Raw genomic sequence first — 12,972 nt, 5'->3', positions numbered from 1 at the left:
AGTGACTGGTTCAGGGATGGTCAGGTGGCCTGAGTCGGCCCAATCAGATTTTTGTTTGATGATGCCAGGTGAGGGATGAAGGGTGGGGAGATATTCTCCTCCTTCCTGGTCAGTGTGAAATATGAGGCCTGAAACTGCTACAGCCCCCCCTCCTGTTGCACCATGAAGGAAAACACGTATGAGGAAGGGAACAGAGGAGGTTAGTGACAAGAGAATCGCAGAAAATGGTGCTGGAGTCTTGATCAAACCATGCCTGATGTCCATTTTCTTCTGTATTTTTCAGACACTAATAAAATTTCCATCATTTAAGAGGCCAAGTTAGAGTTGGGGATTTTTTGTTACCTGAAACCAAAAACCTCTTACCTAATCTAGATGTGGGATCGTATCTCCAGAGATCATTTCAAGGAAGTAGAACAAACCAGGAACAAGTACTGTGAGCCAAAGTCAAAGCGAGCACAGGGATCTGGGATGAGGATGCAGAGGCCATCGAGACGGAGCAGCACAGAGCTGTGGGTGACCTTAAAGGAACCCTGGGCCAGGAACAACAGCCTATATCAGGGAAAGATCAGGTGTGGGGCTCTGTCAGGACCTGGCCTTGTGGGGGACCGGCCAGGGAAAAGACACCAGGGAACAGTGAGGGAGATGGCCTCAGGCAGACAGCCAGTCATAGGATGGGGGCATCAAGAGGGGACCATTTATGCTGCCTGGGCCAACTGCCCAAGGAGGGCTGCCTCTTGCCCAAGGTCAAGCTTGGTCTGAGAATTGAGCAGAGCTAAGCCTGTAGATGGGGTTCAAGCAGGTACAGCTGCTCTCCTGATTCAGTTGGTCTGGACTAGGGCAGGGGATCCTGCTTTCAACAAGGTCCTCCTGAGGCAGGCGGCCTGCAGATGACACTGGGAGAAACTCCCTTTTCCTGGAATGTGGGAGAATCCAGTGACTGCACCAGCTGGACCTGACCCTGGCCTTGGTCTACTTCTGCACCACAAATTCTCCTCTCCGGCTCCTCACCGGATCGAATATTATAGCATCCTGCCTCCCAGGTGAGGCCTCCACCCGCACCTGTCCCCTTCCTTTCTCCACAGATCACTCGTTCTCTTCCTTGTGCCTTTCCCCCCACGCTAGTGGCGGTGGCAGGCCTCCAGCTCCTATTTTTAGATTTGGCAACTAGCAGGGTGAGGTCTTCAGCCTCGCCTGTCCTCAGTCCCTGGTCTCTTGGGGAAACTGGATGCTTCTCAGAACTGGAACTTGATAGGTGATGTGTTTGTTGTTGGGTTTTGTCTGGGGAACAATAAGCCAGGAACCAAGGGGTACAGGTAACTGGGGTGGTCTGTGGACCTCTCACTGTGTTTCTTAGCCTGAATCCCTCATCTGTTTGGTGGAAGTGTAAGCCCAGCAGAGGACGATGCCATCTGATTACAAGAGGAGCTTCTCCCTGAGCACTTGTTGGGCCGAGTGCTTCCATCACCCAGCTTGGGTCACCACTATCGTGCTGACATATCTATTCTTCGCTTTGTCCCGAGCTCCTACACTCAACATTTCTAAGGAACACATATGAGCTAAGGGATAATTATAAGAACCCAATAATAACATCTGGAGGTTTTTAAGTCATAAGCTTCCCACGTGGAAAGAGAATGGATTTTATAGTCAGCAGATGTGGGCTCAAATCCAGGCTGAACTACTTCATGGTAGCCCTCTGCCCCCAGATACTCAATTCCCTGTCTGTAAATGAGGACAGTACTATCTTAAAAGTCAGGGGGTGTATTTCTATAAATATTTATAAAGCATCTAGTGTGGTACCTGCAGTTTGGTGAAACTCAATAAATAGTAACTTATTATTTTTTAACATATATAGCATCTATCTGGTTTTTCTTATTTTTTCCATTTCTCTGCTGAAATCACCCATCCTCACTAATTCTTCCCACCTTTCCCTATTTAAGATAGACGGTAGACAGTTTAAATTCTTTTCTGCCAATTCTTGTATCTGGATCATCTGTGGTTTACTTCTGCTGCTGTTTCCCCCTGGTTATAAGTTTGTTCCTGCCTCTTCACAGGTCCTGTAATTTACTGTTGCATCCTGGAAATTATGTATGGAAGAGTGAGAACTGAAGAATAATACTGGTTCTCTTCCCTCTGGAAATTTCCAGCTCTTCTCTCCTCTGCTGACTAAAGGGAGGAGGTGATTATTCACATGTCAGCCTGGGTTCAAATGTCAGCTCACCTCGCCTCAGCCCAATGGCAGCCCAATGGCCCTAAGGAAGGGCCAGTCTCAGTTCTTATCAGGGTTTGGTCTGGCATTCCAAATGCCCAATTCCCTTTGGGTGCCTCAATTTCAGGTCTCAGGAGAAGGTGGGAGATGGGGCAGATGGAATGATTTCTTTCTGTTTGTCGTGGGCCCTGCCTTCACTTCCGTGTTTTTTTTCCTCAACAGACCTGGGGCGGGTGGATCAAAGAATTATCGTCCTGGATCATCTTTCAGACTCCAGGGCATCCCACCTCTCTCCACCCTTGCTGAGGCTCAGCTGACCTGTCTCCACCCAGTGAAGTTCCGGGTCCTGCCGCCCGCCTGCATCCAGACCCACCAGAGCTCACGTACAATGGGCTCCTCTCTCTGGAAATCAGTTCATCAAGACTTTCTTGTCTCCACTGTTCCTTGATATCCATATATAAGGAGGATTTTTACATTCTCCAGATTTCTCTTTGTGCTCCCATGGGAGCTCAGGTCTACTGCATCCCAAGTGGAAGCAAAAGTACCTAGAACGGCAGCTGTTACTTTGAACATGAAGGGCTTTCCCTGTGTGCGAGCCATCCTGGCCCTGAGCTCGTGGGAGGCAGCCTGGCACTGAGGCTTGTCTTCTCCCAGGGAGCTGGAGATGAGACCCACTGGATGGCTTATGTTTGAAGGCTGAGGTTTGAGTTTATAGCCATGCTTTATGGACCTCACTCATATCTCCCCACCTTTACCATTTCAGGTCCTTCCAACAGCCAGCCTCACATGTCTCTTTGCTTAGGGGTTTTCTCTGGATCCCAAAGTCCATCCTGCCTATGCCCAGAAAATTGGAACATTGGAGAATTCACATCCCTCAAAGGCAGTCCTTAGGCAATGATGGGGGAGGCTGGTGGGTAAACACCCCTGCTCCCTCCCCCTTGGGTGAGATAACTTGGAGGTCGTGTTCTACACCGTCTCTCAGTCCCCCCAGAAGCAGTCAAACCAGTTGCCCACACTGGGGACTTGCTGGGAACACACTTTCCTCGGCTGCATTTTCCTCCTTATCTCACTCCCAACTTTCTGGCTGGACTGTCCTGGGATCACCTTTTAGCTAAACTACTTGAACTTGAACTTGTGGCTTAGATTCTCTTCTGGGGAAACCCAATCCAAGGCAGGTTTCCATTCAGAGGCACCACCTCCAGGTGCTGCCTGGGTTTGTATAAAGGGGCCGGCACGGACAGGGTGTTAGTTGAAGAAAGGTAAACCCAGCCAAACTTAGGTGGACCTCACCAAAGAACACCAGGCATGTTTCTAGGATCCAGGAGAGCTGGCAAGGGGGCTCATGACAGCCTGTAATAACCGGAATATGAAAGTCCGGTATCTGGGATTCAGTTAAACTGTTTACTGTCTGTCTGTGGTTATGCTTTTAAAGCGTAATACACTCTGAATGGTAGATTTAAATTCATAAGTACGTTGTTTTGCAAAACTGGCATGAAATTCTTTCAATACAATCCCTGAGATACATTAGCAGGTTGCCTCCAGAGCTTGGGGTTCTCTCTTTGTTATTATTTTTTGCTCTTAAATAAAGAAACCTTGCAGGACCACAGCCCTGTAAACGTCTTGGCGGGATGCCAAGCATTTCTCTAGAAGCCACTTTCTAAGAAGCAATTTCCTTCCTGTCCCGTAAAACTCCCCAAAGTACCTCAGGCGAACACCAAAGCACTGGTTATGTTTGCAAACTGCAAATACAGCAGACATTGAATTCCATCGAATTCATCAAAACCCTAATTGAGACAGGAACTCAAACCTTATGGCTTTATTGCTTTAATTTCAGATGGGTAGCAGACTTGGTCACAAGCAGCCCTTCATGCCGGGATACATTAGAGAGAGGCCCACGGGCACCCACTGGTAATTCTCCCAGCAAATGAAAGTGCGGAGCAATGTAAATAACACTGCGAAGCGAGACCCACGACCAGATTGATTAATCAGCTCAATTCCCCGTATCCATCGTTCACTGTAACTAACGTTCCTCTGCACCAACGTCACTGCCCGGGAAGGATTCTCGATAGGTAAGGCAGTGCCTGTGTCTCACAGATTTTTGTTTTCCTCCCACTGATCAGAAAACACAGAGGCAAGGACCAGTCCTCTGAGCTCATTGTCCTACCAACCCGTCCTCCTCTTGATTCTCATTTAGAAGACCTTCTCCCTGACTTTCCTGTCCCTCCTCACCAGGCACCCTGTGGCTGTTCCACTATTTCATTAAAAAGTTCTGTCAACGGCTGGGTCAAATTACCGCAGGGACCTAGGGTGGAATCTAGTGGCAGGGACCCCAGGGAACCTTATTCTTCTCAGAGCTGATCATGGTGTCTAAGTTTTATTGAGCGTTTACCATGTGGGCCAGGTGTTGCTTGATGCTGAACATGTTATGTTTCATCCTTACAGCGATGCTAGGAGGTAGATGCCCTTGTACCCATCTTATAGACAAGAAAACTGAGGCTTAGAGAAGTAAAGTAACTTCTCCAAGGCTCCACAGTCAGCAAATGGCAGAGTCAGAATTCAAACCCAGGCCAGTCTGATCCCCAGCCTCATGTTCTTCCCAAAACATCATTTTTCTCCCTCTGCGAAGACTTCCGGGTTCTACAAAGGTCTGAAAAAGAGAGCTGGGTGGCCTTGGAGCTTTCTGATTGGACACAGGACAAGGAAAGTCAGAAGGGAGGGCCGGCCCCCAGAATCATCCCATGGGCTGCTCCTAACACCATCGTGGTGGTTGGTGTTTCTCTCCACAATCACGCGAGATGAGCTTGGCAAAGACCTTCCCGGGGTGGTGGGGGGGTGAACTGACTGATACCAGCACTTGCTAAAGTTCAAGAAGCAATGTGTCTTTTCTGTTCTAACCAAGCCAGTGATTACCCTCATTGCTAGTAACTTATGAAACACAAATGCATTCAACCCATCTCCTATGTAATTAGTTGCGCGGTATTTACTCGGCACTTTCCAGCCAGTTGTTTCTTTTCTTTACGTTACTTCTCCCCCTTTGGGTCTGACTTTGCATCAGGCTTCAGGTACCAATGACTAATGAACTAGTGACAGCACTAATACTCATACTGCTAATGGTGACGATGCTAATTAAGACAGCGCTGACAGCCACAGGCTCTGCAGAACGTGGCTTCATCTCTGGGAGGCAATGAGAGGGCGGCCCTCACAGGTGAGAATCAGAAAGTACAGATGGCCCCGAAGGCAAAGACGGACACTCATTTTTTGCGATACTAACCACATTTATAGGAGATCTAAAAAAAACGCCACATCATGGGTCCACAAAATCTAAGATAAGAGATAACCGACTGAAAGGATGAAGAAAGAAAATGTTCAGTCTTGCAAGTTCGGTGGAACTCAGTCACCGCGTGTGGACCCAGCTGCCCAGCAGCTTCCCCTCAGAAGTAAGCGTCCAACTGTGGGCTCTGGAGCTGACCCCTGACGAGATCAAGGTGTCGCTCTGCCTTGCTGCCCAGAAGCATCGAACCCACCAGGCAACCCAGACAAATCAGTCAGCATAAGGAAGACAGACAGGAGTGAAAAGCAGGTGATGTGGAGGGCAGTGGTGCCAGGGCGCAGCCGGCATTATAGACTCTGGAGTCTGCCTGAGGGTTGGGTTGAGCTGGGTGCCCCTGGCCAGCTGACCACACGACGAAGGGGCTGGAAAAGGATGTGGGAGAAGGTTTGCAGGAGCTTCCTTAGCCCTGCAAACCAATCAGCTGCTTCTAGCAGGACCCTGCATCCTCCCTCCACAGCCAGGAGGCTGGTGGGGTCACCCGGTGCCTCAGTACTCCATGTCGGGGACCCTCGTGGGCTAGTGACTAGAACTCGCTTTTCCTGGAAGATACAGAGTCCTGGCTGTTTGGGCAGAGAGCTCAGGACTGTGTTTCTGAATAATCTCCCTACAAAGAAACTAGGGCATCAGAGCTGGCCAGGGTGGCTGCAGACCCCCAGCTACCCACTGCAATGCTGCGGGTGCCCAGCAGCCTCATTACTTTGGTGACTTCGGGTGTCTTCCCAAGACTTTCCAAGACAGACACCAGATGGACACAGGCCCCACAACACCTGGCAGTGGAATAGTCTCTGTAGTTACAAGGCAGGCACGCAAAGCCCCTCATGACCCCCAAAGTAAGCTAAAGTGGACACAGAAGTCAAATGCTTGATCGTTGTCGAAAAAGAGAGAACTCGCCCCAAACTGTGACAAGAGCAAACTGTTTTTAGCAGAAAAAGAAAATCTGTCGTTTCCTCTCTCTCTCTCTCTCTCTCTCTCTCTCTCTCATTTACTCTATTTCCATTCCTAAGACTATTTTTACATCATTCTAGTTCAGTTCAGTAACACATCAAAATGAGTGTGACCCGTTCAGATTCGCAGGCTGGTTACTTATTCACATGGATCCGCGCACTCCACGACCCATCGTCACGGAGACCAAATCATGGTGCCTGGGTTTCCAGTCCCGGCTGGGCCAGCCTCCTGGGGTGTGAGACCCCACGTCGCCCTGCCCAAGGCCTCTGGCCCACACGTGGGTGCGCTCCAGGGAGACAGGCCCCCGCCTCACCTCCGCGCTGCCCCTCCCCCTCCCCATGCCACGTTCTGCCGCCAGTCTTACCTGCCCGGCGAAGAGCCCGCACACGCCGATGATGCACAGGATGTTGAACACGGCGGAGCCCACGATGGTCCCCACTCCCACGTCACCCTTGGTGATGAAGACGCCTGAAACACAGACCAACATCAGCTGCCTCCTGGAGGGGCTGCACCCAAGGCGGGTGCAGGGGAGCTTCTGTAAGCGTTAGACTGTTCTCAGGATCTACAGGAAACAGCAGGGGGTTGGAGAGAGCTTGCTAATGTCTGTTGGGCCCTCTGTCCCACAGAACCATTGGTACTGGTTCTGGAACCCATTGATGCAAAGCAAAAGCATCACTTTAATAAAATAATAACAGCAACCCCAGCGGGTGGGAGGCTGGTGTTCTGCCCCTTGGGGTCTCAGGGTCCTCGTTTCCAGAGGCCCTGTCCTTCAGGGAGAGCAGGGCTGAGACGTTCCCCAGGTGGGCACCTACCTATGACCGATGTGAACAGCTCTGGAGCTGAACTGCCTGCTGCCATGAACGTGGCCCCAGCCACATCCTCGCTGAGGTGCAGGCGCTGCAGAGGAGCAAAAGCACAGGTGAGTCGGGATTTTCCTGGAACGGAGGTGACTGTGACTCCCCGGGTCCCAAGCTCAGTCCACCCTCAGCCTCCCCTTCTTCCCCAGCTCAGCCTCTCCGCCCCCCCCCCCCCCCCCCCCCGCTCTGGGCCACACCTCCTCTCTGGGGCAGTATCAGGGAGGGGGCTACATGTTCCCTCCAGTTAAAGGCTCTGACAAGATCCAGGGATCCTAAGTCAAATGCCCCCGGGGCTGCACAGATAACGGGGGGATGGGCACGGGCCATGTGAGGCAAGCGGGACTTCACCTCCTTTTTTTTTTTTTTTTTTTTTTTTTGCGGTACGCGGGCCTCCCAATGCCGTGGCCCCTCCTGTTGCGGAGCACAGGCTCCGGACGCGCAGGCTCAGCGGCCATGGCTCACGGGCCCAGCCGCTCCGCGGCATGTGGGATCCTCCCGGACCAGGGCATGAACCCGTGTCCCCTGCATCGGCAGGCGGACTCTCAACCACTGCGCCACCAGGGAAGCCCCACCTCCTTTTTAAAAGCTCAGTGCCCTCTGTGCTGCAAAATATCCCTACTTAAAGAGACCCCCAAATACACATTTTTACATAAAACATTCTGATTTTTTTCATTACTATGCTGACGATTTGGGCTACATCAGGCTCCTGGTAAGCAGTTTTAAAGCCTTGAGTCTAGGAGGCTATGGAGGCTTTTGGGAGTGGGGAGGGTCACCCTCCTGAAACCCACCCCCATTCGCAATGCAGTCTTGAATCCCGGGGTAGGGGGAATATGGGGGGTGGTGAGAATGAGTACAAAGAGATGATGAGCCCCGCCAAGATAAGCTACACAATGAACTGTCCAGGTTACCCGGTCTGTTGATCCGAAAGGTGATCTGCAAGAAGACACGTGACACTGAGGCTGGGTAGTGTGGGGAGCTTTTCTGCATCCAGTCCTGATGCAGAAAGGAAGCTGCTGGCTGTCAGGAAAGAGCCAGCTCCCTCCGGGCATCCCAGCTAAGAGTCCCTGGTCCCTCTTCCCAGCGGCACCGCAGCTGCACTTCCTTGCTCAGCCATGGAGGGGCAGCATGGCCTCGGCCAAGGCCACCAGCTCGAATGACCATCAAGAAGCTGCCGCCAGAGCCCTACTGAGCCTTTTGACCTGGAAACCTGGGTTCCCTCGATCTTGACTGAAAAGCTAAACGTTGCATGTGGTTCTGAGGAGACCCTAAGATGGAGGTGCTGATACCTCAAGGTGAAAGGTGTGGCTGTGAGCGGTGCCAGGCATCCCGTCTCACCGGGCAGGTACCCTAACAGCGCTCACACTCCGTGGCTGGTTTGTCCTCTCCCTGCTGCGTCCGCTCCAGCTCGGGCATTAGCCGTGGACTCCACAGCCGGGCTGATCTCCTGTTCCTCTCACTCCTTCGTTCACTCACTTTGCTTCTTCCTCCTTCACCTCCCCGCCCCTTTCACCCCTCTTTCACTTTGGCCCTGGCCACCTGGCACTGGGTGCTCAGAGTCACCCGCTGGGGGGTCTTCCTGCCTCAGGACCCTTTCCATCTATCGGAACAGCCCTCAGAAGCTTTCCCAGCTCCTTCCTGATGCCCCAGCCTGGCGTCCTCAGGGTTCCCCACACGCAGGCACGCTGAGTCCCGCCCCGGGTTCTCCAGGCTTGGTTCACCGGCTCAGACTCTTCTCGGCTTAAATATCCGTCCCTGTAAGATGTTGCCACTGAGACCGCTGCTCCCATCCTGCCCCTGCACAAGCCCTTCCCCGATCCCAAGGCCCAGCCACTCTCTCACCTCCTTTTCCCTCTGCATCTCCAGCTCCAGCGCTTCACCTGCCCCTGTGTCTCACTCTGGAGCTGCCCCGCGTCCCACGGCCCCGCGACGCTGTGTTTCACCCTGATTCCTCCCCAAGGGCTGTGCTCACAGGTGCTATGGGTCTCCTCAATGAGGAGAATGCGTTCTGACAATTGTATGTACATTTCCAGCACGAGGTCTTAACATTGCTATTAAAAAAACGTGTGGGACAGAGCGTAGTTCGCTTCGCATGAGGAGTAAACTACCAAATGGTGGATTTCAGAGGTCACAGCTGAGCCCGATTACAGGTGCTTCCGTGCTTTCTCCTCTTCTCCATCAGGCGACCCTGTGCTCACATTCAATCACTTTGGACAAAAGGCTTCCACGCTGGCCTGCGTCCATCTCAGAGACCAGATCACCGATTTTCCTTTCCCACTTCCCACCTCCACTCCCGGGGCCTCTCCACGGTGGCTGTGGCATGACTCTCTTTTATTGCTTTAAGTACACAAAACTAACAGACTTCAGAACGTGGAAGAAACTGCTTCAGCTAGCAGTTCTCGAAGCGTGTCTTCCAGACCAGCAGTCTCCACATCACCTGGGAACTTAATAGAAATGCTACTTCTGTTCCCCACTGTCCCCCAAGACCCAGTGAATCGGACACTGGGGGGAAGGGAGGGAAGAAAGGGAGGGTCAGCCCAGGCTGAAGGCTACGTGAAGGAGCAGGTGCTCTGGATGGACAGGAAGTGCATCTGGGGAAGAGACCCCTTCTGCAAAGGGGATTCTGAATTAAAAATAAAATAAAACAGAACGCTTCCAGATAAAGCAAACTACATTTCAAACCAGAAAAAGAGATGAAAGAAGCAAGAGAATGAAAGAGTTCTAGATATGCTAAGTGTTTTCAGATGAAAGGGGTGTAACTTGGTGTTCAGCCTGGCGTTCACCGGGCTGATTTCCTGGTCTCTGTGGCCAGTTCTTTCATCGCCTTGCCTTTCAGGCCTCTGCCTGGAGCGTCTCTGCACATACACAGAGAGGAAGGGCAGTGGAGGTATGGCTGAAGACTTCTCACTCTGTGAGGACCCCACGAATCGAATCATGAGGGAGGGTTACGGCAGTGGCAGAAGGAAAGGGCAGTGAGGAGTGGAGAAAGGAAGAGCCAGGCTTAGAAAGCAGGAGCAGAACACAGGCAGTACCTTGAGTTACGCCCAATGGGGCAGGGACCACTGGCCGTGAGGGTTAAAGCCCAACTGTGGATCTGCACACTGAAACTCTAAGCAGATTGGAGATGTGTTTGCACTAATACTGCCCATGGCTCTGAAGCATGCTGGTGCCTGGCCTTCCCACCCCAGCTGCATGGAGGGCTCCCCAGGACCTCAGTGGGGGAGGATGGAGCAGTACCGGGGCTCAGACACATACCTCACAGATCTTTTCCAAGGAGGGGACAAAGAAGTCATCACACACTATCGCCAGCGCATAGAACATGTACATGGCCTGGAAGAGAGGAGGGAAGGGGTTAAAGTCAGAGTCATGACACCATGTAAAAGTCGTTGCAATGCCTGCCACCTCCCACCCTCCCACCTTGTCCACCTCCTAGGTCCCCAAACACACCACGGATGCCTGCCCCAGGGCCTTTACACGTGCTGTTCCCTCTGCCCAGAACACGTTCCCCCACATCAACTTGGCTCCGTCCTCCATGTCCTTCAGGTCCCTGGGTTAATGTCAATCAAAGCAAGGGGCCTTGGACTCCCCTCCCTTCCCTTTCTCTTCACCCCCCTTATTCTGCTTTGTTTTTCTTGACCTATTTTATGTTTGATTAATTTGTTTGTTGTCTCTTTCCCCCTCTAAAAGTCCATGAGGGTATGAACTTTATCTCATTGATCCCCAGCACTCAGCACAGGGCCTGATGCATAGTAGGTGCTCAATAAATTTATGTGCAATGAAGGAACAAATAGATGAATACTTCCTACTGAGCTTGTTCACGCTCCTGTTCCCTGCAGGACAGCCCCTGCAGTCTTGCTTCCATACCCTTGGTCAACCGTAACCAAGGCATTCCTTGGAATTCTACCTTTGGGCCACAAATCACTTCTCTACCGTAACCAACTCTATGTCTCCTCTCTAATTAATGAGATCTTATTTGCAGTCCATTGTTGGTTGACCACTCAGCATCCATCCTCCACTCCTTCCTAATAGGACCCCAGTTTTGCTCCCATGTGGAAGGTGGCTCCACCCTTTCCTCCAGGAGTAGATCACCCTGATGAGCCAATCAGGGTGCAGTATTCCGCAGGGATGGCTATTGGTTCAGGGGTGGGCACATGATCTTGGCTGGGCCAATCAGATGGCAGGAAAGGCTTTACAGTCCTTGCCACAGAGAGTGGGTCCACACCCTCCAGCTGTGGACCAGGAAGCTGGGAGTCCTGACTGCCATTGGCCAACAAATTGAGAGAACTCTGACTTGAGATGAAGTTGACTCTGAGTCAATGTAATGACGTCACTGAGCCATTGATCACATGATCCCTGAGCCACCCCCTGCCTCTGGACTTCATAGCATAACACACCGGCAAACAGGCCCATTTGATTTTGAGTTTCCCTGTTACTTGCAGCCCCAAACCTCTAATGGGCGTGGCTGCTCATCCTTCAAGTTCCAGCGTCCTCAGGAGTCACTCCTCTCTCGTATTTTGACCTCCCAGCATCTTTTCCTTTGGCTAACTGCTCTGCAGGAAGGGCCTCTATCACATACTCCACCCGCCCCACCACAGGGTATGGGCACTGGAACACGCCATTCTCCATCAGGCAGTGATGGGTGGGCAAGGGGTCTGCAAGGGGCCGGGCAGGGGTCAACAGAGAAGCTGGGAAAGGGGGCCTCTCCCCTTGGAGATAAAAGCACCACCTGAGTCTGCAGCTGCCCTAGAGAGCCGGCCTGAGAGTGAGCTCACCCAGCAAGGAGCCGAACCAAGTGGTAAGACAGGTGGATACACACATGTGTACACACACACACACACACACACACACACACACACACGTGCCCAGTGACACCATGTGGACTCTGGGCCCAGCTCAGCCTGAAACCAATGTGGACTCTCCAATTTCATGAGCTGATAATGTGCCTTTGATACTTAAGCTGATTTGCATTTTTGTCACTTGCAGCTGTCCTTCTAGAAGCCTTCTGGAGCAACTCAAGCATGAGACGATCTTTCTGGCCTCTGACTCTTAGCTGTTGTACTCATTTAGACACTCCTCCCCCTTTATGAACTGGTTCTCTTTTTCACATCTATGTGCTTGGTCTTTTAAACCAGATTGTAAGATTCTAAAGTGCATCTTAACACTTGATTCTGTGGAAGTATCAGACAAGAGCACAGGAACATATGCAACAGGGATATTCATTCCAAAATGCTGATTATAATAAATTATCAAAGCCTAACAAAATATACCATAGGGGATGGGTTACAGAAGTAATGATTCATCATTCAAGGAAATACTGTTAACAGGGATTATGTAAATTCATATTTAGTGACAAGGAAAGGCATTTACGATCCCTTGTTAAATAAAAAATGCTATAAAACATTGTGTACAACCTCTTTTTTGTTAAATTATCTATGTATATGAGTGCATACATATACACACACTTATATATTGATATTTGCATATAAGAGTTTGTAAGACCATAAATCAAAATAGTTTTTCCCTTGGTTGGTGTAACTCTATCTGTACTTTATAATTCCTATCCATATTTTCTGATTTGTCCACCTTGAATTTGTGTTTCTTATGTGAGTTTTGTAGGTGGTGGGAGATTTGAAAGG

The 12,972-nt window shown here is 51.0% G+C and overlaps 1 protein-coding gene across 8 annotated transcripts in view; it reads right to left on the bottom strand.

Annotated features, from left to right (window-relative positions):
* The window catches only part of SLC24A3 (solute carrier family 24 member 3), a 460,451-nt gene that overhangs the window by 120,026 nt on the left and 327,453 nt on the right, over positions 1 to 12,972 (bottom strand). For all 8 annotated transcript variants that reach the window (XM_033840346.2, XM_073792619.1, XM_073792622.1 and 5 more), the window contains exons 4-6: positions 10,592 to 10,666; positions 7,295 to 7,379; positions 6,847 to 6,950 (exon numbers count right to left, since the gene is read on the bottom strand). In XM_033840346.2, coding sequence (XP_033696237.1) covers positions 6,847 to 6,950; positions 7,295 to 7,379; positions 10,592 to 10,666 — 264 coding nt within the window. The remainder of the gene's footprint in view (positions 1 to 6,846; positions 6,951 to 7,294; positions 7,380 to 10,591; positions 10,667 to 12,972) is intronic.

This window comes from Tursiops truncatus, chromosome 15, assembly GCF_011762595.2.
Source record: "Tursiops truncatus isolate mTurTru1 chromosome 15, mTurTru1.mat.Y, whole genome shotgun sequence".
In the NCBI taxonomy this organism is placed as follows: Eukaryota; Metazoa; Chordata; class Mammalia; order Artiodactyla; family Delphinidae; genus Tursiops; species Tursiops truncatus.
The sequence above is the reverse complement of the archived record's forward strand: the minus strand, read 5'-3'. Positions and strand labels throughout refer to the sequence as shown.